We start from the raw sequence: 22398 nt of genomic DNA, 5'->3' as shown, positions 1-22398 counted from the left end.
TCCTCCCCGAAGTGAACACATCTGAACCCCCCATCACACACACACACACACACACACACACACACACATCCACAGGCTACAAGACCCTACCCAGGAATCCCTGACTCCCACAGGGACAGTGAGCTTACAGAGCTATACCACACCCTCACACACCACCCAGAAGGAGCGCTGAGAACTCCCTTCCCTTCCACCAGGCAGTCCCCTGAAGCTGCTGACATCACAAAGGTGTCAACTGGCAACCTCATTGTCATGTGGCTCTCCCCTGGCTCCCCTTCACTTGCAAAGGCAGGGAAAGGGTGAGACCTTTCAAAGCTGCCAAGTAGGCAAGTTTCCAGCAGCAGTCTGGGACTGAGTGAGCGAGCGAGCAAGCGGCACAGCCACCAAGCTGGCGGCAGGGCACTGGGCCTCGCATTTCAACCTCTGTTCAGTTCTCCTGTAATGGAAAATTGCTTTGCACAAAGCTAAAGTGTTACAGTTCTTTCCAGTGTCCCTCCCCAGCCCCGCCCCACCCCTCAGCAGACTTTGAGTCAGAGGGACAGCGACTGCCTGCTGCAGCAAGGTAGAAGGAGGGGAATCCTGGCTTCTTACTATGTCCCTTGCTTCAGGCCCTGCCCCAGGGTGGTTACTGTTTTCCTTCGGGATGGGGCTGGTATCAGGGTCAAAGTGTCCAAATAACTGCCAGTGTCAGGATCAAGAAGTGGCCTGCATAGGGATGCAGCTCTCGGAATACCCCCTGGACATCCCCCTGAACACTCGGAGGCTGTCCCTGAAGGATAACAGAATCACTAGTTTGCCAGCTATGCAGCTGGGACTCCTCAGTGACCTTGTTTACTTGGACTGTCACAACAACCGGATTCGAGAGGTGATGGATTATACCTTCATTGGGGTCTTCAGACTCATCTACCTTGACCTCAGCTCCAACAATCTGACCTCCATCTCCCCATTCAGTTTCTCAGTGCTCAGCAACTTGGTACACCTGAATATCTCCAACAACCCTCACCTGTTATCTCTTGATAAGTACACCTTTGCCAACACCAGCTCTTTGAGGTACCTGGACCTCAGAAATACTGGCTTGCAGACCTTGGACCGTACTGCTTTCCACCACCTTGTGGTGCTCCAGATCCTGTATCTGAGTGGAAACCCCTGGAAATGCAACTGTTCTTTCCTGGACTTCGCCATCTACTTAATAATGTCCCATGTGGACCACCCAGGTGAGGGATTGATTGGATGGGGAGAGGGGAAATGTAATGGAGTAGGAGAAATTGGTTCCAGAAAAGGTAAAGCCAAAAAAAAAGGGGAGGGGGCGGGCATGGAGGTTAGTCTTAGAGAAAAGGTTGGGTTAAGCTGATTGAAAGCATTCACAGTGCTTGGCCCAGCTCATTCCTGGGTTGAGTGGAGCAGCAATAGGCTTGGTAGAAGAGAGTCAGGAAGAGGAATCTGAAGACCTGAGTTCTGGTCCAAATTTACCACCTATCAGTTGCCTACCTTTGGACAACTCACCATTTCTCTGCCCCTTGTTTTACTGACCCATAAAGTTAGTACATTCATATTACCCAATATACAGTCATGCCAAACTATGATGTGTGGTGTGGACATGAGAAGGTGCTAAAGTAATACAGTGATAAAGTAATACAAGGATATAGTATATTACATTAACCTGTTTTAATCTAATTAACGTAGTGATCAATTTTTTTCTGTTGGGTTGAAAAGTAAATTCAGCCTTTTCTAAAGCAGTAGAAAATCCAATAGGAGTATGATGTACAGAAGGGAAAATTCAGCAGGATGGAAGCAGAGACCCAGGAACTGTCTGGACAGGGGAAGAGGGAGGAGAAGAGGGAGAAGAACTGTTTTTGGATAACAGATTGTGTTTCACAATACTGATCTCATAAGGAAGCAGGGAATAGCCCGAATCTGCGTAGAACAAGCCACAGTGTTGAGCAGGGAGATGCCAATGTTACTGGCGAATTTTCAAAGCCTACCTGAGAGATTCCAAGCTAGTTGCTGTCACCCTAGTCACTGTCCCCATCCCTACCTTGCTATCCTGCCCTTATCCTCCACGCTCCCTCTGCGCCTATAACACTGCAACCCAGCCAAGTCAGAAATTCAGACACAAAGTAGTTCCTCACTGCTGAAGTTAGTTCCACTGAGGAAATATTTTTGGAATACTCCTGGCCAAAACGATGGAGTTCAAGAACTGGGGTAAAGGAATCTGAGGTCATTCCAAGTGAAAATATGCTCTCCCAGGCCTCCCAGTGGGCATATCTTAAAAGGTTTTCTAGGCAGGGCCTAGACTAGAGTGAAGCCAGACAGAATCCTAGGATGCAAAATTTAAGGAGGCACTGAGAATGAGTGTCTTGAGAGTGAGTGCCGCCTTAAATGTTGTGCCCTAGGCAGCTGACCCTGATATCTCAGACTTAGTTGTTAGAAACCAAAGGAACTAGCTTTGGTAGATGCATCACCATGCCAAGCTTACATAAAAATTTTCCTTGAATAGCGTCCACCATTTTGCTAGGGCATCTTTTTATTCCAGCTGAAGAGTAAAATAGTTTGGCTTCTCCCATAGCCCTTAAGCCTACCACTTCATCCCTACACAATTTCCCACAGTCAATTTTCTGTTTGTACAATTGCACCTTCTCAGAATTGTCAGGCTGACTACTTTAGACTCTTTGACTCTTCAGTTTAATCTGTGATGAAAGTATTATAAACCAGGTCTTTTTCACTGCATGTTTTTCAAAGACATCAGAGGGGAGTGTCTACCTTATCAAACTCATAAATTCCTCGTGAATGAATACCCTGATATTTGAGATAGACAAAGCTTTCATCCACTGGCCAGTAAGCCCCTACACATGTACCCCACAAATACTAATCTGCTCATCTCTTTGCTATTTGGTAGTCCAGGGAAACCTGCTTGGCCAATTCAGGCAGAAACATAGTCTCATTGTTCTTGTTCACTATTGTTATCTATCTATTCTAAAATGTGAATGAGCCCAACACTCATTTATATTCTATACAATTTTGCGGCTTAGATTGTTTTTATACATTGCCTCTCTCTCTCTCTCTCTCTCTCTCTCTCTCTCTCTCTCTCTCTCTCTCTCTCTCTCTCTCTCTCATACAAACCTTTAAATTCAGCCTGTGGAAGAGAATAAGACTGATATTGTTAATCCTATCCTTGCGTGAGAAAATAGGCTAACTTATCCAAAACCATATAGTAAATTGCAAAAAAAAAAAAAAAAAGTGCACCGCATAATTTCCAATTCAAATCTGTATGAGTTGGCTTTTTATTACTGTGGCAAAATACCTGAGAAAATCAACTGGAAAGGAAGAAAGGGTTATTGCAGCTCATGGTTTTGAAAGTTTGAGTCCATGGTCAGTTAAGTCAGTCCATTGCTTTGAAGGCTATGTAAGCCAGTGTATAATAGTGTAAGAATGTAGCAAAAGAAGCTGCTTACCTCATGGTGACCCAAAATGAGGAGAGAGAAAGGAAGAATTAGGGTCCTAATGTGCCTTCAAGGACACATACCCTCTTAAAGGCTCCATCGCCTCCCAATAGTGCCATAAGCTAGGGATCAAACATGTAACACTTGGGCCTCTGGGAGACATCTCAGATCCAAACTATATCAAAGTGTTTTACCATGAGACTACTATCTCTTAAATATAAAAATCACATGTTAACTATAATTCTATAAGTCGGTTTAGTCATAAGGACAAGTCATATTATAAAAATATGGCCATAGCTTCTACAATTTGGCTTTATTTCCTACCGGGCTACCACATAGAACTCACCCAAGATAATTTTCCTTGGATAACAAGCACCATACATCATAAAGTCATTAGGATATTCTCTTTCTTTTTTTTTCTTTTTTTTTTTTTTTTTTTTTTTTTTGGCCAGTCCTGGGCCTTGGACTCAGGGCCTGAGCACTGTCCCTGGCTTCTTCCCGCTCAAGGCTAGCACTCTGCCACTTGAGCCACAGCGCCGCTTCTGGCCGTTTTCTGTATATGTGGTGCTGGGGAATCGAACCTAGGGCCTCGTGTATCCAAGGCAGGCACTCTTGCCACTAGGCTATAACCCCAGCCCCAGGATATTCTCTTTCAAACCCAGGTTTCCCCATAATCTACCTATAACTCTAGATCTCCATGTTTGCTCTCACTAGAGCCTTTATTCACATACCTACACACATATGCATATGCATTATCACAAGCATGCACATAAAAACATACACAAGTATATACATACAAACCATTTGAGCATACACAGAAGCAAGCATAGAGGTATATATACACTTACACCATAGACACATGTATACAAACATATGTACATGTGTGCTTACAAAATGTGCATACACAATATACATACACATATAAATGTAAAGATACACACTTGTACACACACATAAAGCTGAACACACAGCAAAATTCACTAGATGCTTCTGTTGTCCTTTAACCAGACTTCAATGTAAAAGAAGATATTTCATCACCCTAATACAATAGTCTTTCTGTTGGCTGGAAATATTGACAAGCATTCTTGGTAAACTTTGAATGTTAATATCTTTGAACCTAATGCCACATTTATACCACATTTGCTTTCAAAAAGGTGTTCTTGGCATGGCCTAGAATGGGGTCCACACATCTCTTCACATGTACCCACGTTTCTGAATAGAGGAAGAACTTTATGAAACAAGCAGAGTAACATGGTTGTTTGCAAAGCAGAATCCAAATTAAAAACAGGTTCACCTTAGGCCCAGAAAGATATTATACTTTAGCCCTGGAAATTTTTAGCTCTGTAGTGCAGTATTAAGGGCGGCATTAAGATACCAGTATGTACATATGCCTTGTAAAGCAAGGGAGTGAAGTAGTGGACTTCCTTGCTAGCCTCCAGCTTATCTGTTCATCTTTTTTAATGTACCAAACAAGTGCTGATAGATATAACTAGCCCAGCTCCCGGGACTATGTGTGGAGAGAGTGTATGGATGAGTCTGGGTCATCTGTGACATATGTGTCCCATGGTCTAGTCAGGTACAATAAAGCTAAACGAAAGTAAAAGAAGCCAGTACTGCCTAGAAATGCACTCGAGTCAGTCACAGCTACTGATGATGAATGATAGATGCCATGCAGGCAGCAGAGACACGGTTCAGAACTCCTGTTCTGGGGTGAAAGAGGCTAGGGTTATGATCTTAGACCTTCCATTTATTCTGTGTAGGATATCAGATAAGTTCTTTAACCTCTCTGAACTTTAATTTCCTCATCTTTAAGACAGGGATAATAATAGAACCAACCTACCTACAGCTGTCATAATGATGAAATGAGAACATTTATGAACTGTTATTAGCATCAGGCTTGACATACCATAAGCACTCAATAAACAAATGGCTTATAGATGCAAGAAAAATGTAAGATACTAAACAGAATATAGCAGTCAGAAGTTAAGTAGTCCTCTAAACAAGCAGCAGACTTCAGGAAGGCTCATATGGAACTCTAGGGCAATTCATTCTCTCTAGAAGACAAGGCTGTAAAGATTCAGGCAGGTTTATGCAAAGAATATAGCAAAGATGAGTAGCAGGCAACAGGACTCTAATCCATGAGAAATGGTGCAATGTGAATCCCAGAGGAAGTGAATATTTGATAAGTTATAAATTCAAGAATCCAGACCCTGGAGAACAAAATCAAAACTAAACCACTTGGTATTAGCCTGAGCTGTGAGTCTCAGGACTGGATCAACATCAGTAAGGTGTTTGCTCCTGGATCTTACAGCTCTTCCCAAAGGAAATCACACTTAGAGAGGCAGGTACAGATAAACAGTGTTGTACAGATAGATGAAGACAAAGAAGTCAGTCCAACTGTGGGGCAATAGGCCTTGGAGAAAGAAGAAACAGTACTGTGTGATTTAAGAGTACTGATCAATATCTCTCAATCTGCTCCCAACCTGTGAGCTGAAATTGTCCATTAGAGATTCACCTCTTCTAAGCACCCCCAAGATGTTAGGAGCTTAAAGAAGACCTTGAAAAAAGTACTTGAACTGCTAGGAAGAATAATACAAGTCTGTTATGCCTTTGCCAGATCTCCTATCAGAGGAGGAGTGAATTCTTAGAAAACTGAATTAGCAGCTGGGAATATGGCCTAGTGGTAAAGTGCTCGCCTTGTATACATGAAGCCCTGGGTTCAATTCCTCAGCACCACATATAGAAAAAAAAAAAAAAAAAAGCTGGAAGTGGGCACTATGTCTCAAGAGGTAGAGTGCTAGCCTTGAGCAAAAAGAAGCCAGAGACAGTGCTCAGGCCCTGAGTCCACGCCCCAGGACTGGCAACAAAAAACAAACAACAAAAAAGAAAACTGAATTAGCAAGGTTAATTCTAAAGTGGTAGAGAACTCTGAAGGAAACAGAAGTCTTGAAAGGAAATAGATAAGACTTAGAAGAAAGGATGGGAAGGCAATAATATCTCCTTCCCTTTCCTTAATTCATTTTGAATCAGTCTTCCAATGGAGGGGTACAGACAGCCAAATGTTTCACTCACCTTATTTCATCATAAAAAATATGATGGAAATGTTGAAACTTTCTCAACTTAATAAGATAGTTAGTGCTAGTATTAAGATCTAACTCAAAAAGAACTCCCTTAGCATACCAACCAGATGTAATGCAAAGTATTCGGGCCTCAAAGAGTTCACATACTCCCTTTCCAAGTGCAATAAACAAACAGCAGAAATAGGAGACACATTATCTGTCCATTACCAGGCTTCTCTATGGAGCCCTGGTCAGTAAAGGGTTAAAACACCCATGCATTCCATTTTCTTTTAGCCCAGGTTAGCAAGTAGATGAATGATTCCTGGCTTAAGCTACAATTGTCCAGTCATCAATGCTATTTGAAGGGGAGAGTGGCAATTGAATTCTTCTCAGGTTATTTGTTTTCCCTAGCAGGACAGGGTTGAATGCCTCCCAAGGTGCTCTCAAAAACTCAGGAGTGCTAAGCTCCTGAACATGAGGAACTTGGCTTCCCCTCCATAGCCAGTGGTTCAGTGCTGTCCAAAAGAAGTTTGGACATCAGGGGTGGAAACTGTTTATATATGTGGTATCCAGTACAGTAGCCACTAGCCACATGAGGCACTGTGTCACAGAGGGCAAGTGCTAGCATATTGGCCAAGGCAGCCTATTAATTTAGGATGCTTATGCTCAAACCTTAGAATCCAATATTGTATCAGTCCATTTTTTGTTGTGGCAACATGCTTGAGAAATAACTTATAAAGGAGGAAATACTCGTCAGAAGTTTTAGTCCATAGATTGGATAGCTCCATTGATTGAGGGCCTGTGATGAGACAGAATCATGGTGGAAGAGTTCACTGAAGCAAAGCTGATCACTTCACAGTGGCCAGGAAGCACAAAGAGGAAGAGAAGGGAGGGACTTAAGACAGAGTGTCCCCTTCAAGGGCATGCCCCCAGCAATCAACTGTATCCATATAACTCATTTCTACCACCTCCCAATAAATGCCATTCAATTGTGAGTCTATCAACAGATAAATCTGTTCATTAGGTCATGATGAAATCACTTTCCCAAAGAACCACGTGTAAACATTTTATTGTGGACCAAGACACATGAGATATTTGGGGACATTTCATACCCAACCATAACAGTTATTTATCTTCACTAGCAGTTGTCTTCTACTCTAATCCAGAACAGAAATATCCTGACATCCAAGTTCAGTGTTTTTCATCAGGGCCATATGTCCTTGATATCAAGCACATCATTGTATGCCACTCTATAACATTTATTATATGCTCATGTGTGCTCAACATCATAATATAATAGTTTTATTACAGAGGAGTTATTTTTCATGTATTTAATAAGTTGTCCTAGGAATACAAGAGACACAAATAGAGTTAAAATCCAAGAAAACCTGTCTAGGTCATAATAATCCCACTGTGATTTTTTTTTGTTGGTGGTCATGGGGCTTGAACTCAGGGCCTGGATGCTGTTCCTGAGCTCTTCAGCTCAAGGCTAGCTTTCTACCACTTTGAGCCACAGCACCACTTATGGTTTTCTGGTGGTTTATTGTATATAAGAGTCTCATGGACTTTCCTGTGTGGGCTGGCTTTGAACCATGATCCTCAATCTCAGCCTCCTGAGTAGCTAGGATTACAGGTGTGAGCCGCCAGAGCCTAGCCCACTGTGATTTTTGAGGCAGTTGCTTCCTCACTTTGAGCCTTACTTTTCTTGAGTTTAAAATGAAGGAGAAGTAGGGACTGGGGTTATTGCTCATTGATAGAGCATTTGCCTAAAACAAGGGAGCAGGATTTGAAAGATCTCAAAGGTCCCTTCTAGCTGGCAGGTTGCAGACTAAGTAGGAAGCTAAGACACTCACAAGAGAAGGGCAGTTTTAATAAACAGAACACCAGGTGAGTAAGTACATGATGGGTAAGAGTGCTGAGATAAAGGTGCTTCTAGTGAAAAGGGTTGGGGCCACATACTTAGGAAAAGCAATAAAGAAGACACAGCATTTTAACTCCTGCACATCTTTGTGGGGGCAGAGGAGAGGAGAGTAGGCAAAATACTAGAGTTTAAACTCCAGGCCTTGTGCTTACTAGGCAGGGGCACTACCATTTGACCTTGCTTCTAGCCCTTTGTCTTTAGTTATTTTTTCAGATAGAGTATCAAGCACTTTTTTTTTGCCTAGAGCTGGCCTCAGATTCCAATCCTCCTACCTGTGCCTCCTGAGAAACTAGAAGTGTAAGCATGCACCACCACACCTAGGCTTCTACCTCCTACACTCTCACACTTCCTGCCTTTACCAAATTCAACTTTTCTAGAACCATGTCTCTATCCCAACAGTCTCTGCTCTATACTTTCCTCCTCCTACTCTTTTTAGAGGGCCTCAAATTCTCATAAGTACAAGCGTCCCAGGCCTTACATTCTGAGATTCTGATTCACTAAGCTGCCAGCCTGTCTGTAAACCACTTTTCAGACCACTATGGCAATGTCCTGAGTTCTGGTGCTTTGAGGGCTGCTTCAACTGCTGACTAAGATTAATGGCTGATAATGTTTTCTGAAATATCGCCTTCAAGGGGCATTTACAATTTGACAAGAAACATAGTAACTGAGAACTCAGAACAATACAGGCTACCAGGGAGTAGGAATGGGGCAGTTTAAGGGCAGAAGGTTCCTCTATGTCAGCTGTTAAATTACAGTTGTTAGTCCCAACTGAACTGGATGGTGTGGCCTAAACATCAAGGAGGAGTCTGGGCAAGAGAATTGCAGAGGCGTGTAGACAAAGCCAGCGCAGAACATCCACAGGAAGCAGATGGCTCGGTCATGCGCAGCTTCAGGGCCAAGTCATTCTGAGGGCATTTTGAGCAGAGAACATCTTAGTTTCATTTCAAGGCCATTTCATCCTGTATTAAGGCGGCCTTAATAGGATAATGGCCCCATTTCAACCCACCAAGTACAAAGTCATCTGCCAAAACTCAGATTTCCAGAATGAATTCAGGTCCTCATCCTATTCTTCCATTAACCCTAAACTACCTCCTCCATCAGAGAAATTGAAATGAAGACCAAAAAATAAAAAAATAAATCAAGTGGCTGGGTACCAAACAGTCCCAAAGCTGTTAACTGCTCTGGCAGCCTGACTCATTACCTTACAACAAACTCCTCTGGCCTTAAGTAGTAGCTCCTGGTAGAGTCACTGATAGAGGACAATGAGGTCAACTGAATCAGTGGTCCTTATTCCATCCCAAAAAATCCAAGAAGGGAGATGAGGCCAGCATGTGAGGTTTGGGAAGGATCCCAGGTGATTCTGATAATCTCCCTAACTTGGCCCAGGTAGGATCTCTGAGAGTACTGATCTAAGGACATGGGTATTTGAAAAGGATAGAGTAGGGTAGACAAAGGGATGGGGTAGACAAAAGAAAAGAAAAGGGGGGAAATTCAGTAAAAAACAAACAAACAAACAAACAAAAAACTTCAATGCAGGCTAGGCACCAGTGGCTCACACATGTAATCCTCACACATGGAGGATCATGTTCAAAACTAGCCCAAGCAGGAAAGTCTGTTAAGACCCTTACCTCCAATTAACTACCAAAAAAGCTGAAAGTGGGACTGTGGCTCAAGTGGTAGAAAACTTTATTCAATAATAGTATTGAACAGGCTGGGGATATAGCCTAGTGGCAAGAGTGCCTGCCTCGGATACACGAGGCCCTAGGTTCGATTCCCCAGCACCACATATACAGAAAACGGCCAGAAGCGGCGCTGTGGCTCAAGTGGCAGAGTGCTAGCAGCCTTGAGCGGGAAGAAGCCAGGGACAGTGCTCAGGCCCTGAGTCCAAGGCCCAGGACTGGCCAAAAAAAAAAAATAATAAAAATAATAGTATTGAACAAAGCAGTTCAGGGACAATGGCGAGGCCTGAGTACAAGCTTGATTGAGAGGGAGAAGGAGACTATTCAAAGGGATAACATTGACCAAGATGCACTGTATTCATTAACTGCTTTGTTGAATGGCAACTCCTATGTACAACTACTTAAATAAAAATAAATATACAAGATACCATCAAGAATAAACAATTAATTAATTGATTGGATAAGTTGTTTTCTTAAAAATAAAAAGAGGAGGCCTTGAGATGCAATGGTGCATCTCTGTCCTCAAGGACTACAGAGAGAGAAGCTAGGGTATGCCACGACAGAGACATGTGACAATGTGGGATCAGTATAATTGATGGACCCATTTGAGAGCCTCGGTGACAAAAAAAAAAATGGCTTTCTGCCAAAGTATATAATGTTACTGATGCTATCTATGATAGTTCCATAACATCAGCCCTCTCAGGCAATAATGTAATGCCCCTGTTCTTGAGATGCTTACATCTTCATTGAACAGACAAAACTAAGTCTGGATTCACACGTACGAAGTCTGGATTCAGACAACTTGGTTTGTTGCTGCCATTGTTGTAGTTGTTGTTTTACAATGATGGGAATCAAATCCAGAGCCTCATGTTGCTAGGTAAATGCTCTACCATCAAGCTACATCTCCAACTCTGGACTACCTGGTTTTTAATCTTACATCTTTCACTTCCCAACTATTTGACCATGAGGAAAATCACCATGAAACAGATGCCTTGTCCAGAAAATACTTATTCGCATGAGTTGTGATGAAAACAAAACAAAATAGTTCACACAGACATTTTTGGAACACCACCAACAAGTGCTGCATAGTGCTAGCTATCGTTATCATTAAAATGAAGAGCTCAGTGGCCTGGTTGATGACTCTAAGTGCCAGTGGGAGGCAGACAATGGTAGAGTAGCAGGGCTTCACAGACCAAGCTGGAGTCATCATCCACAGGAAGTAGACTGACACGGGGTGTGGTCACAGCATTTGGGGGAGGAGTTAAAACTTTCAATATAACATAATGTAGACAGAACCTAACAATGACTGGCCCACACACAGCCGCATCTTTTTTTGACTCCAGGATAGATTTGTCCTTCCCCTCAACCCAAATAAAGAAAGGAGTGCTACATAGGATCCATACAATTTAAATGTAGTTAAGATCCAAATTAAAGTCAAATTAGATAAACCCTCATAATTGTCAATATACTTTCTTCTAACAGCCAAGATGCTTTGAGGTTGGATGTAATTATCCCCATTTGACATTTATGAGGGTTAAGGAGTCCAGCCGGAACCTGAGTGCCTTCATTCATTGATAATTACTGAGCACTTCCTAGGTGCCCAGGGCCTGTGAGCAGACCTGCTGATATGGAACTTATCAATACAATAGGCAAGGAAGAAAATGATCATATGGCATAAATTGAGGCAATGACAAGTACCATAAGGAAAATAAAGTATGGGCAACGCCTCTGAGATCAGGAACAATGCAAATACATTAGGTTGGGTGGTCACAAGGAGGTGACATTTGAGCAGAGGACAAAGAAAGACGAGAACACACCGGGGACTATGACATGAAGTAGAGGAGGATCTCCCTATACAGAGGGAATACCAAAGTCAAAGGCTCTGGGACAAATGAGATGGATCTATTACAAGGAGAATATCTAGAGCAGAGGGAAGAAGGAAGGAAAAGAATAAGGGAGAAAATTAGTCAGAGACCAGATCACATGGGGCAATAGGTCATAGTGCACTTTTGATTTTATTCTAAGTATGATGAGAGGCCCTGGAAGTGACAGATTATGTGACAGATTGTTCCCACGCTATATCAAGGAGAGACTGTAAAGAGAAGCAAAGGCACGAGTCAGGCAACGGAGGATGGTGGCTTCAACCAAGGTTAGGTGAAATGTGAGAACCGTTAGGAACAAGGGCATATTTGGAGGACAGGACTGGCAGTGTTTGCAGTGGTGTGACTATGGGATCAAAGAGGACAAGGAAGAGAACTTCCAGGTTCCTACCTGGCCTGGCTTCCTTCACCTTCTGAGACTTTCTAAACTGATCCTTATCCAGTAAGACAAATATGCAATATCTGATTTTTCTGGGCAAATGAGTAGTTATTAAGCCTATCCATCTCAAGGTCAAGCTCACTAGAAACTGGAATTTGCCTTTAGGTTTCAAGAACCTCCTCATACCATCCCCCCATCTTGACCCATGGCAGTTCACCCCGTACCTCTCATACCTACTCTAGAAGAAGCTAGCAGCGGAGGCTCACTCCTGGGAAGAAACTAAGTTATTAGAAGACTTTACATTTCATCTTGTTTTATTGGTGGAATGGAAGGTTCCTATCTCTTGCTGACAGAATTCTTAGTACTGGCAAGCACAGGAGAAGGTATTTTGAAGAAAAGGAAATTTTTTGCCTCTACATCATAACTATATGCAGCAAGTCATACAAAAGACCAGTCCTGTAACCCAGAAACCATTTCCAAACACAGGAAGAGTCAGGTTGAACTTGCCAAACTTCAAGGTTGTTTCTATATGTTGCAGAAGTCTATGAATCACTTCTAACTTTTCCAAATCTAGACTTCTTATCCATGGTTAAAATTGTGGGCACCAGGAAAAGCTGTACAAACCTAAATCTTCCAGTGTACAAGCCCAACTCCTCAAAGTTTCAAGCCATCAGAGATGGTTTCAAAAGGAGTCAGCAATGTTTGCCACAGAAGGCCTATAGTAAATATTTTAGGCTTTGTGGCTCTCTTTTGCAACTATTCAACTCTGTCATCAGCATAAAAGCAGCATTAGAAAACATGTAAAAGAGGGCTGGGGATATGGCCTAGTGGCAAAAGTGCTTGCCTCCTATACATGAAAGCCCTGGGTTCGATTCCCCAGCACCACATATATAGAAAATGACCAGAAGGGGCACTGTGGCTTAAGTGCCAGAGTGCTAGCCTTGAGCAAAAAGAAGCCAGGGACAGTGCTCAGGCCCTGAGTCCAAGGCCCAGGACTGGCAAAAAAAAAAAGAAAGAAAACATGTAAAAGAATAGGTGACTGTGTTAGAATAAAAATATATGTACATATGTATGTATGTGTGTATACATGTATGTATGTGTACATATATTTAACGGGCTGGAGTCAGGCACCAATGGCTTGTGCCTGTAATCCCAGATATTCAAGAGGCTGAGATCTGAGGATTGCCATTCAAAGTCAGCCAGGGCAGGAAAGTCTGAGAGACTCTTATCTCTAATTAAACACACATACAGAGAGAGAGAGAGAGAGAGAGAGACAGACAGACAGACAGACAGGCAGACAGAGGCAGAGACAGAGACAGAGAGACAGAGACAGAGGTCAGCTGAGGCTCCAGTGGTAGAGTGTTAGCCTTGAGCAAAAAAAAAAAAAAAAAGAAAAGAAAAGCGTAGGGACAGTGCTCAAGCCTTAAGTTCAAGTCCTAGCGCCAGCACCAAAAAAAGAAAAAGAAAAGAAAAAAACAAACAAACAGGCTGTTTGGCCCAGGTTGAACTCTGGATGATGCCTTGATGGGAAGAGAGCTAGCCAATGCGGGACTCCCAATAGGCAAAGTCCATGTGTAGACTAGGAATGTTCATAAGACAATGCAAGAGTGCCTCACTGACCAGTTGGCTTTGCTGGACTTGGGCTGCTACACAGCTCAATCTAGCTTCCTTTCTAGGGAGTCATCTCTGTACCACCCATTGCACAGAAGAATATAGTAGCAATCCCTTCAAATTCCACTTGGGTAATATGTCTGAAACAGCAGGCAAAAATCATAGAGTTTAAGAAGTTCTATAAGAGACTTCACCAATGAATAATCCATTGTTTTGTGTATACATTCAACAGACATTTACTGAATATCTACTAGTGCCAGGTACTAGGATACAAAAGGGTCTCCAATAGGGCTTGGAGATATCATCTGATATCTTATCTGCAGCATTTAGTCCTCAAGTTCTCACCTGTGTCTCACCTCCCCTATCCTCTGGGACCAGAGAAGTACACTTCACAAGTCATGACTGACCTTTCCACTTGGACATGCAGGCCATCCATTCCTGCCTTGTAGAGACTTCAATCCCCTCAGCTCACTGAATCCTGCTCAGGCCTTCATGGGGTAGGTGGCAACCAGTATTCAGCTAGTAGGATGTAATAAAGGTTGGTCAAGTCATCCATGGTCCTCTACCCTTTCCTCCAGCTGAGTATCATGTCAAGGACCATGACCCTAAGGTTTGGTGATAACAAATAGCACTTAATTCATTCACTCATCATATAGACTGTGAGCTCTGGTCTGTCAGGCTTCATTATAGGTGTTGAAGATGCTCCCGGAAATCAGAAAAGGCAAAGCTTCGCAACTCCATAGATTTTATGATTGAGCAAGGAGAAGAAGCTGCTTTCCTTGATGAAGACATAATTTACATGGAAGAAAAACAAGACCACACACATATACTAATCATGTTGTGGTGGGCAAGGACCTAATGAGGAGAAATGAGGAAAGTAGGCTTCTCTTTGGGTTCTGCCATTTGGAGAAGCCCCTTTCTCTCATTGTACACTGACATCCTTCAAGGCTTTCCATCCCCCAGCCCAGTTGTCATCATGGTTTCTGAGCAGACAACAGGGAAGGAGCTCAGAGAACCCTGCACAGGGCCTGCCTTCCCTAGACCCCATATCAGGAACCTAGCAGACCCCTTCCAAGAACTATGGTCCCTTTTGCAAGCCAAAGAAAACAGTCGTCCTTCTCAGAACCTCTGAGTTCAAGACTGGAACCCCCCGGAGTCCCTGAACTAACATGGTTCTGATCCATAGAAAGTCAGTTCCTCCATGCATCTGATTCTAGAAGACATTTATGCCTATGAACAATATGCTATATACAAAAATAAACCCTCTGGAGCCCTCTGGAGTTGTTCAGTGCCTACCGGTGCCTGAAATCCCTATGTGAGAGGCAAGGCGATCAACAAGACAGAGAGAACTGTTGTAGCACAGGACTGTTTCAAACTACCTATGGGATGGTCCACAGTAGAGCTCAAAACTGAATTGTATAAACTGACTCGTGTGGTATTATCATGCACCAAGTATGCCAGGATCCGTAGATGAGTATTCAGTCTTCAAAGTCATCATAACAGAATAGTAGAAAAAATATATAACTAACAGGCTATATAAAAGGAAATGAAATTAGGAGAAGGAAGCCAAAAGGAGTTTATTGCAGTGTTGTTCACAATAGTCAAATGAAGGAATCAGCCAAGGTGCCTAGCACCTTGAGTGAAAAAGATGATAGATAGATAGATAGATAGATAGATAGATAGATAGATAGATAGATGTACCCTCACTGTAGATTATTATAAAGTCACAAGTGAAAATAAAATCATGCCAATGGCTAGAAACAACACAATTGGAGGATATCATATTGTGCAAGACAAAGCTCAAATATGTGTGTGTGTATGTTTTCACTCATATATGGAAGCTAGACCAAAAAGAGACATACATATTTGTGAACATGTACATTTGTGCATAGATAGATCAATATATAATCTGATCTCCACTCCTGAGTAGCTAGAGTATAGGTATAAGCCATGCACCCAGCAACAAAACATACTTTAAGGAAAGAAACATTACTAGAAATAATGAAAGCTATTCCTCAACAGTAGAAAGGCAAATCTTCACTTATAACTTTCTATGAATCTAATAGCATAATTTCAAAAAAACATAAAGCAAAACTTGATGGAACTATATTGACTAGGCAAATGCACTTTCATAACTGGTGTTGTCTCCATACTTCTTAAAGGAACTAACTAACTGAGAGACAATAGATGCTTATAGATTAAAAAGTCAGTAAGGCTTAGCAAAGGTGAGCATGTGGCTCATGTGTGTGATCCTGGATACTTATGAAAAAGAGATTAGAAGAATCATGGTTTGAGGCCAGCCTGACAAAAAGTTAGTGAGAACCCCCGCCCCCATTTCAACCAGATAAGCTGGGCATATGGTATTTACCTGTCACCAATTACAGAAAGGCATAAGTAGGGGGACTGTAACCTAAAACCAGGCCCCAGGCAAAAAATTTGAGGCCTTCTCCAAAAATTAATCTAAAAGCAAGAGTGGTGAATGGCTCAAGTGGTAGAACACCTGTCTAGCAAATGAAAGGTCTTGAGTTCAAACCCCAATACCAATGAAAAAGAAAATGGCTAGAAGATCTAATCATAACCTAGTGAACATACATAGAACAAAGTACTGAATAAACTCAGAAGCAGTTTTTTTTTTTGCAGAGTACATGGAAAATTTACTAAATTTAACCTCCTGCAGCCATAAAGCAAAATCTCACAGAATGTCAGAGGATCAGAATGACAGTATATTTACAACCACCATAGAATTGAACTAAAATGAATGATTTCTTTAAATACTAGAAAGTCCTTCAAATAGTCATGAATTACTGTCATTAAATAACTGCCCTTATTAACAAGAAGAATAATTATCCACATAGCTGATGCCTTCAAGAATTGAATTGATACCTTGGTGAGGAGAAAAGATGCTCAGGTCAAGAACCACCATCTAAGGTAGGATGTGGCAGGTCACCACTAAGGATTGAAGGAAATGCTATAGATGAGTTCAGGAGTAGGAACAATCATATCCTCTGAGCTACCACTGGGGAATAGAGTATCCTAGCATTGCTCCAAGAAGGGGAAGAAATTGATCTTGGGAAAACTGGACAACCAAGCAGTTGATGCAAAAGCAGTGGTATACCAAAGGTAGCTAAAGATCAGGCCAGAGCAAGATGCCCTGACAGCAGAATGTGTCGTTTGATTGGATTAAAATAAAGAGCGGAGGGAGAGCTGGGAGTGCTTGCCGGTGAGGTGGACAGGGTGGGGAAGCAGATGCTGAGAGGTTCTGTGTGACAGGCCATGTGGTCTGAGTGATGTTCTGAGGCCCACAGGAGGAACTGCAGGAGGGTTTTGAGCCAGGGCATGTCTAGGGAAAGCTAGACTTTGGATGTATTCAGGCAGGGAAAATAATCAGGAATGTGTGAAATGGCCAGAGCTGGGAAACCTGAAATCAGAGAGCAGGGAGGCTGGGAAAGGAGAACTCAGACCTTGATGGCATTGGAAATGGGGGAGAATGCTGAACTAGAAAAACCCAGGCCTTCCCCCTCCCAACAGAGCCACCCACACCCCTCACTTCCCAGCAGCCTAACAATGCATTTAAATCACTGCCTAATTGCTCCTTTCAAAGTTAATGCTCCAAAATGGGGAAGTGTGTGTTTAATGTTTAGTCTCAGCTCTGCCGCCCAAGCCGCAATTTAAAAGCTAAATCTTTTTAAAAATAGGATGAGACTAACCCCCCACCCACCCACCCAGACACAGCTCAGACCCTCACAATCCCACGGTTTTCATTTCTCAAATACACCTTTCTTTCTGTATTACCTGTGTCTCTGACACTTTTGCCTTTGTGACCTAGGCCCTCCACAGCTGTCAAAAACTTCATCCCCAGCTCCATTCTTGATCCTCCTGGGCAAAGCCCCCAAAGACTTGCAGCCAGACTGACTGGAAAGATGTCAATAGGCCTAATTGTGTTTCTGCTTCTTCACATCCCCAATCCCCAATCCCTCCAGTTCAATGCTCTCATTTGGAGCAGGGTTGTCCCCAGAGCCACCCGTCCACAATCAGCCTATAGGGTCCTTCGTCCTTTCCTTCCCTCAGAAATTGCTGCTAATAATGATTTGATAGTCCCTGTGCTAGCTTGCCCTCCTGGATCCAGGTCTCCTCCGCCAGCAAGTCTGCCATGACATTATGTGCTATAGACTGTCATCCTAGATGTACTTTTCCTGTTGGTACCCCTACATAGAAGCAGGGAACAGTAATGGCATCCAGTGGATCTGACTACACAGCCTTTCCAGTCACCCAAACCCAACCACCTCCCCTCCTGCCAATCCTCTTTTGAAATTTCTCTAGCCACCCACCCTCCCTTCCCCATCTCTGGCTGAGATAAAATTTGTAAACTGGTGCATAGTCAAAGCTTAGGGAATAATTCACTCCTGTGATGACTTCAATTGTGGTTCTTTTCCCAAGCCTTAGTCTCAACCCTAGCTTGACCTCAGCAATTTGGTGCAGAGCTGAGCAGACACTTGGGCACCTCTGCATCAGGACAGTAGCCTAAATGAAGGAAAAATGCAGGGCCAAGAATGAGGCACCAAGTATTCCGCACATCTGGCATATCTATCCTCTTTTCTCACCTATGTCTATTGGTCCTGACTGCTGCCCTGAGAATTGATATCATTCTACTCTTAGAATAGGTATTATTGTTTGCACTTGTAAAAGGAAGGAGTAGAATTCAGAGAGAAAACCAAGTCTCTTGTTGAAGTTTGCAAGATTAGCTAGTGACAGTCTAGATTGGACCTCTGATCTGTCTGGCTCTAGATCCCTCTTTTCTTTCTGCTGTGTACTGAAGTCCATGTATTAGAAATAGGAAGATGATCAGAGAAGCCAGGGAGCTGAGTCAGAAGCTAAAAGCAACCAAAGACTCATGTGGTCCATGTGATCAGCCAGTGAATGCCAACACCACCCCTGAGCAGCAGAACTGCTTCTTCTGGTGACTTCTTTACCCTGAGATCCGCTGATTGCCCCCACAGAGAGAACACACCAGAAACATCTCCATGGACTCTCATGGCTCCCAGAGTTGAAGCAGATGGTTTGTGAGGCTCTTGGGTGGCACTAATGGTCTGTATTTACTTGTCTCATCCTCATCGGTTTGGAGTTTTGAGTCTATGGGTGCCTGGCCTCCTCACTTTGAGCCTGTGTTAAAGCAGAACGACATGGCAGGAAGCACATGATGGAGCAAAGCTGGTCTCCTCATGGTGGCCAGGAAAGAAGTGGAGCTGTTCTTGGGATAAGAGACACCCTTCAAAGGAATGTCCCAATGATTGATTTCTTCCACCTAGGCTCCACACCCTAGTTACAGTCAGCTCATTCAACCCATTGAACTCATCCATGGATTAATCCTGGGATATCAATGAGGTTAGCACCATCATTACCCACTTACCTCTCAGTGGTAACCAAGCCTTCACCACATGATCCTTCGCAGGGACATTCCATATCCAAGCCATAGCATGGTCCCTTGCTAGACACAGGCACAAGCACCAAGAAAGAGGGACAGTGAAACAAAAAGGTTGAGTCAAGAAGAGGGAGAAAGAAAGAAAGGTGAAGAACCTTGCTGGACATCTGAGGAGTTCTATGCCTCCACAGTAGCTTTGTTTAAGTTTACAACCTACTAACTCCTCGTGGGGTTTTTCCTTCTGTAAAAATCCTTAAGAAGCAAAGTTCATTTTCATGAACAAAATGCAGGTTCACTTCAGGGCAGGAAGTAACTGAGGCTCAGTGCTTTGCAAATTTCAATGTGCTGCCAAATTACACCCCTCCCCCATACACACAGTGATGGGGGGCTGTGACATGGAACATGGATACATACTGACAGGCCAGGCAAAGGGCAGCCCATCTGGGTCTAATGCTGCTAGCCACCAAGCACACTTTGAACATTAAGATTCCAGAGGGCCACCTCTCCCCCAGGTCTCCTTTTGGCTTTAGGAGCCTGGGAATTCTGCTGTTTCAGCACACTGCCTGCTGTGTTCTTCTTCATAGATGATCAGAATGCCACGTGCACGGAGCCCGCAGAGCTGACAGGGTGGCCCATCACACAGGTGGGAAACCCACTCCGGTACATGTGCATCACGCACCTGGACCGCCAGGACTACATCTTTGTGCTGCTCATCGGCTTTTGCATCTTCGCTGCTGGCACTGTGGCCGCCTGGCTCACAGGTGTGTGTGCTGTGCTCTACCAGCATGCCAGCCGCAAGGCAAGTGAGGACGAGGCTGAAGACGAGGCTGGAAATAGGGTGGAAGTTACCAGGAGGATTTTTCATTCCAGGACTAGTTCTGCTGGGTTCCCTCAGCTGATTTAAGCCAGAGATCAATAAATAACTTGCTGTGTCATCTCTGGCCTTCTTGCTTTCTTTCCAGCCCTCTCCTGTCTTAGAGACTGTAGACACTCAGTAAAATAAATAAAATGTTTTATGGTCATTTCAGAGGTTGGTCCCTGCCTGCTCCACTAGCCTAAAGATACTTTCTTAAACTCAACAAAGTACAGAAAAGTAGTTAGACTCATCCAAATACTGAGAAGGTCCACTCCAAAATAAATCCACTAGTTTTTACTGGGCACCTACTACATACTCAAACTGAGTGCTGAAGGAAAGGATACAAGAAATACAAAATTCAAGAGCTTCCTCAAAGAACAAACAATGTGAGGGAGAAGCCAAGATTATGTGTGTCCATGGGCATCTTCACACTCCATCGCATAATTGTGTCAATGATCCTATAATAATATTACAGTTTAACAGTGAAAAGCTGAGGTCTGACCTAGGGGCATAGCTCAAATGGTAGAGTATTCGCCTAGTATGTGTGAGGTCCGTGTTTGAACTGTCAGTACCAGAGGAAAGAAGGGAAGAAGGGAAGGAGGGAGGAAGAGGAATGAGAAATGGAAGAAGGGAAGAAAAGAGAAATGGGGAGAAAGATGGAAGAAAGAAGGGAAGGAAGAAAAACTCAGTGGGGATGAGGGGATGGAAGAAATGAGAAGGAAAGGGAAAGGAAAGGAAGGAAAGCTGAGGCCTAGACAGGTTAAATAACTGACCCTGGTAGCCCAATTGGTTAGAAGCACAGCCCTCCCACACACACAATCCAGCTCTTTTATGCAAAAAGCTTCCTCCCTAGGAAATGTTTAGCAACACTTGCGCTATGGCTCAGGAACAGTGTAGAGGCCCTGAGTTCAAGTCCCCTGATATTAAAAAAAAAAAAATCCTAATGAAGAGAGTTGGGTGGGGCACATCTACTCAAAAAGCCACAAGGAAGAAGCAGTAAAATTTACAGTTCAAGATCAGACTGGGCAAAAATCAAGAGACTTTATCTCTAAAACAAAAGACAAAAACAGTAAGGGGGGGAACCTAACAGACCAGGGGCTCAAGTGGTAGAACATTTCTTTTCATACTCCAGTTGGTATGAGGCAGAGTTGAGATATTTAGCAACCCACATTTTCTGTTACCACATTTCATGTTTTCTCTACCCACTTCCTCTCCCTGTCTGTACAGAGAACACTTTCATGTCCAGGAAATTAGTAAGGGAAGAGCTCCCAATTCTGACTTTGAAGGATTCTCTCAGCTCCTTCCTGATTCTAACCACTGTCCAGAGCTGATTCAAGTTCAACCCAAACCTGTGGGTTTGGCACAAGGTATCTAAAAGCTAACATTAGAAAACAAGGCCAGACAAATCATCCATTATTATTAAGACTTTAAAAGGATTACTTGGTCTTTGTAAGAAGCCAGATGGTGGGGACGGAGCATAAGCAACCAGCACTGGTAATAACAAATATGACAGAGGAACCACAAAACTGGGAAATTGGAGAGCTCTACTAGGTGTATTCATATATATCAAGAGTATAACTTTAGGAATTAGGGAAGAGGTAACAGTACAAGAAATGTACCTAAGGCCTAGTGTATGAAACTGTAACCTCACTGTACATCACTTTGGCAATAAATAAGAAAAAAAAGCATAACTTTAAAGAGCAATGCCAGCAGGTATACAACTTATGAGTTCACGTGTCACTCCCTGGGCTTATTTAAGTGACTTTGGCCTCTTTTCCAATCAACAGCTATTAAAGCGGGCCCCGTCTCCCTTAGAAATCACCCATGGCTTATAGTTGCTCATGTCCACTGAACTTGGCCAAGTTCAAGGCAAAGGAAAAACACTCTCTAACACTCCCTGAATTGTGGCTCACTGAACTCCTGACTATACCAACTGTATATTATAGGAGACTGAACCTTGCAAGTCTCCTATAAGAAGATTCTTAGGGATTACCAATTTCTAGTGAAAATCTCCTTAGACTGATCTAGTCTTAACCCTTCATCTTTGTCCAACAAACAAGCAAAGAGAATTGTACCACAGTAATCCAGTATTATTGGCACAGTAATTACATTTCTTCATGGGCTGTAGAAGCCTTGAACACATCATAATCTGTCATA

General features: G+C 43.0%; 1 protein-coding gene across 1 annotated transcript; it reads left to right on the top strand.

Moving 5' to 3' along the window:
• Positions 1–589: 589 nt before the first annotated feature.
• Lrrc52 (leucine rich repeat containing 52) lies at positions 590–20289 on the top strand. Its single transcript, XM_048357194.1, has 2 exons — positions 590–1211; positions 19970–20289. Exons 1-2 carry the CDS (start codon positions 590–592, stop codon positions 20287–20289), a joined length of 942 nt encoding a protein of 313 aa, XP_048213151.1.
• Positions 20290–22398: the final 2109 nt, after the last annotated feature.

This window comes from Perognathus longimembris, chromosome 11 (genome assembly GCF_023159225.1).
Source record: "Perognathus longimembris pacificus isolate PPM17 chromosome 11, ASM2315922v1, whole genome shotgun sequence".
Lineage (NCBI taxonomy): Eukaryota > Metazoa > Chordata > Mammalia > Rodentia > Heteromyidae > Perognathus > Perognathus longimembris.
Note: the sequence above shows the minus strand (reverse complement) of the source record. Positions and strands in the feature narration are given on the sequence as shown.

Excerpts from the sequence above, each read along its gene's own strand:
- Lrrc52 (XM_048357194.1), top strand. The coding sequence starts at position 590 with ATGTCCCTTGCTTCAGGCCCTGCCCCAGGGTGGTTACTGTTTTCCTTC. Across the intron at positions 1,212-19,969 it reads GTCCCATGTGGACCACCCAG|ATGATCAGAATGCCACGTGC; the intron begins GTGAGGGATTGA and ends TCTTCTTCATAG.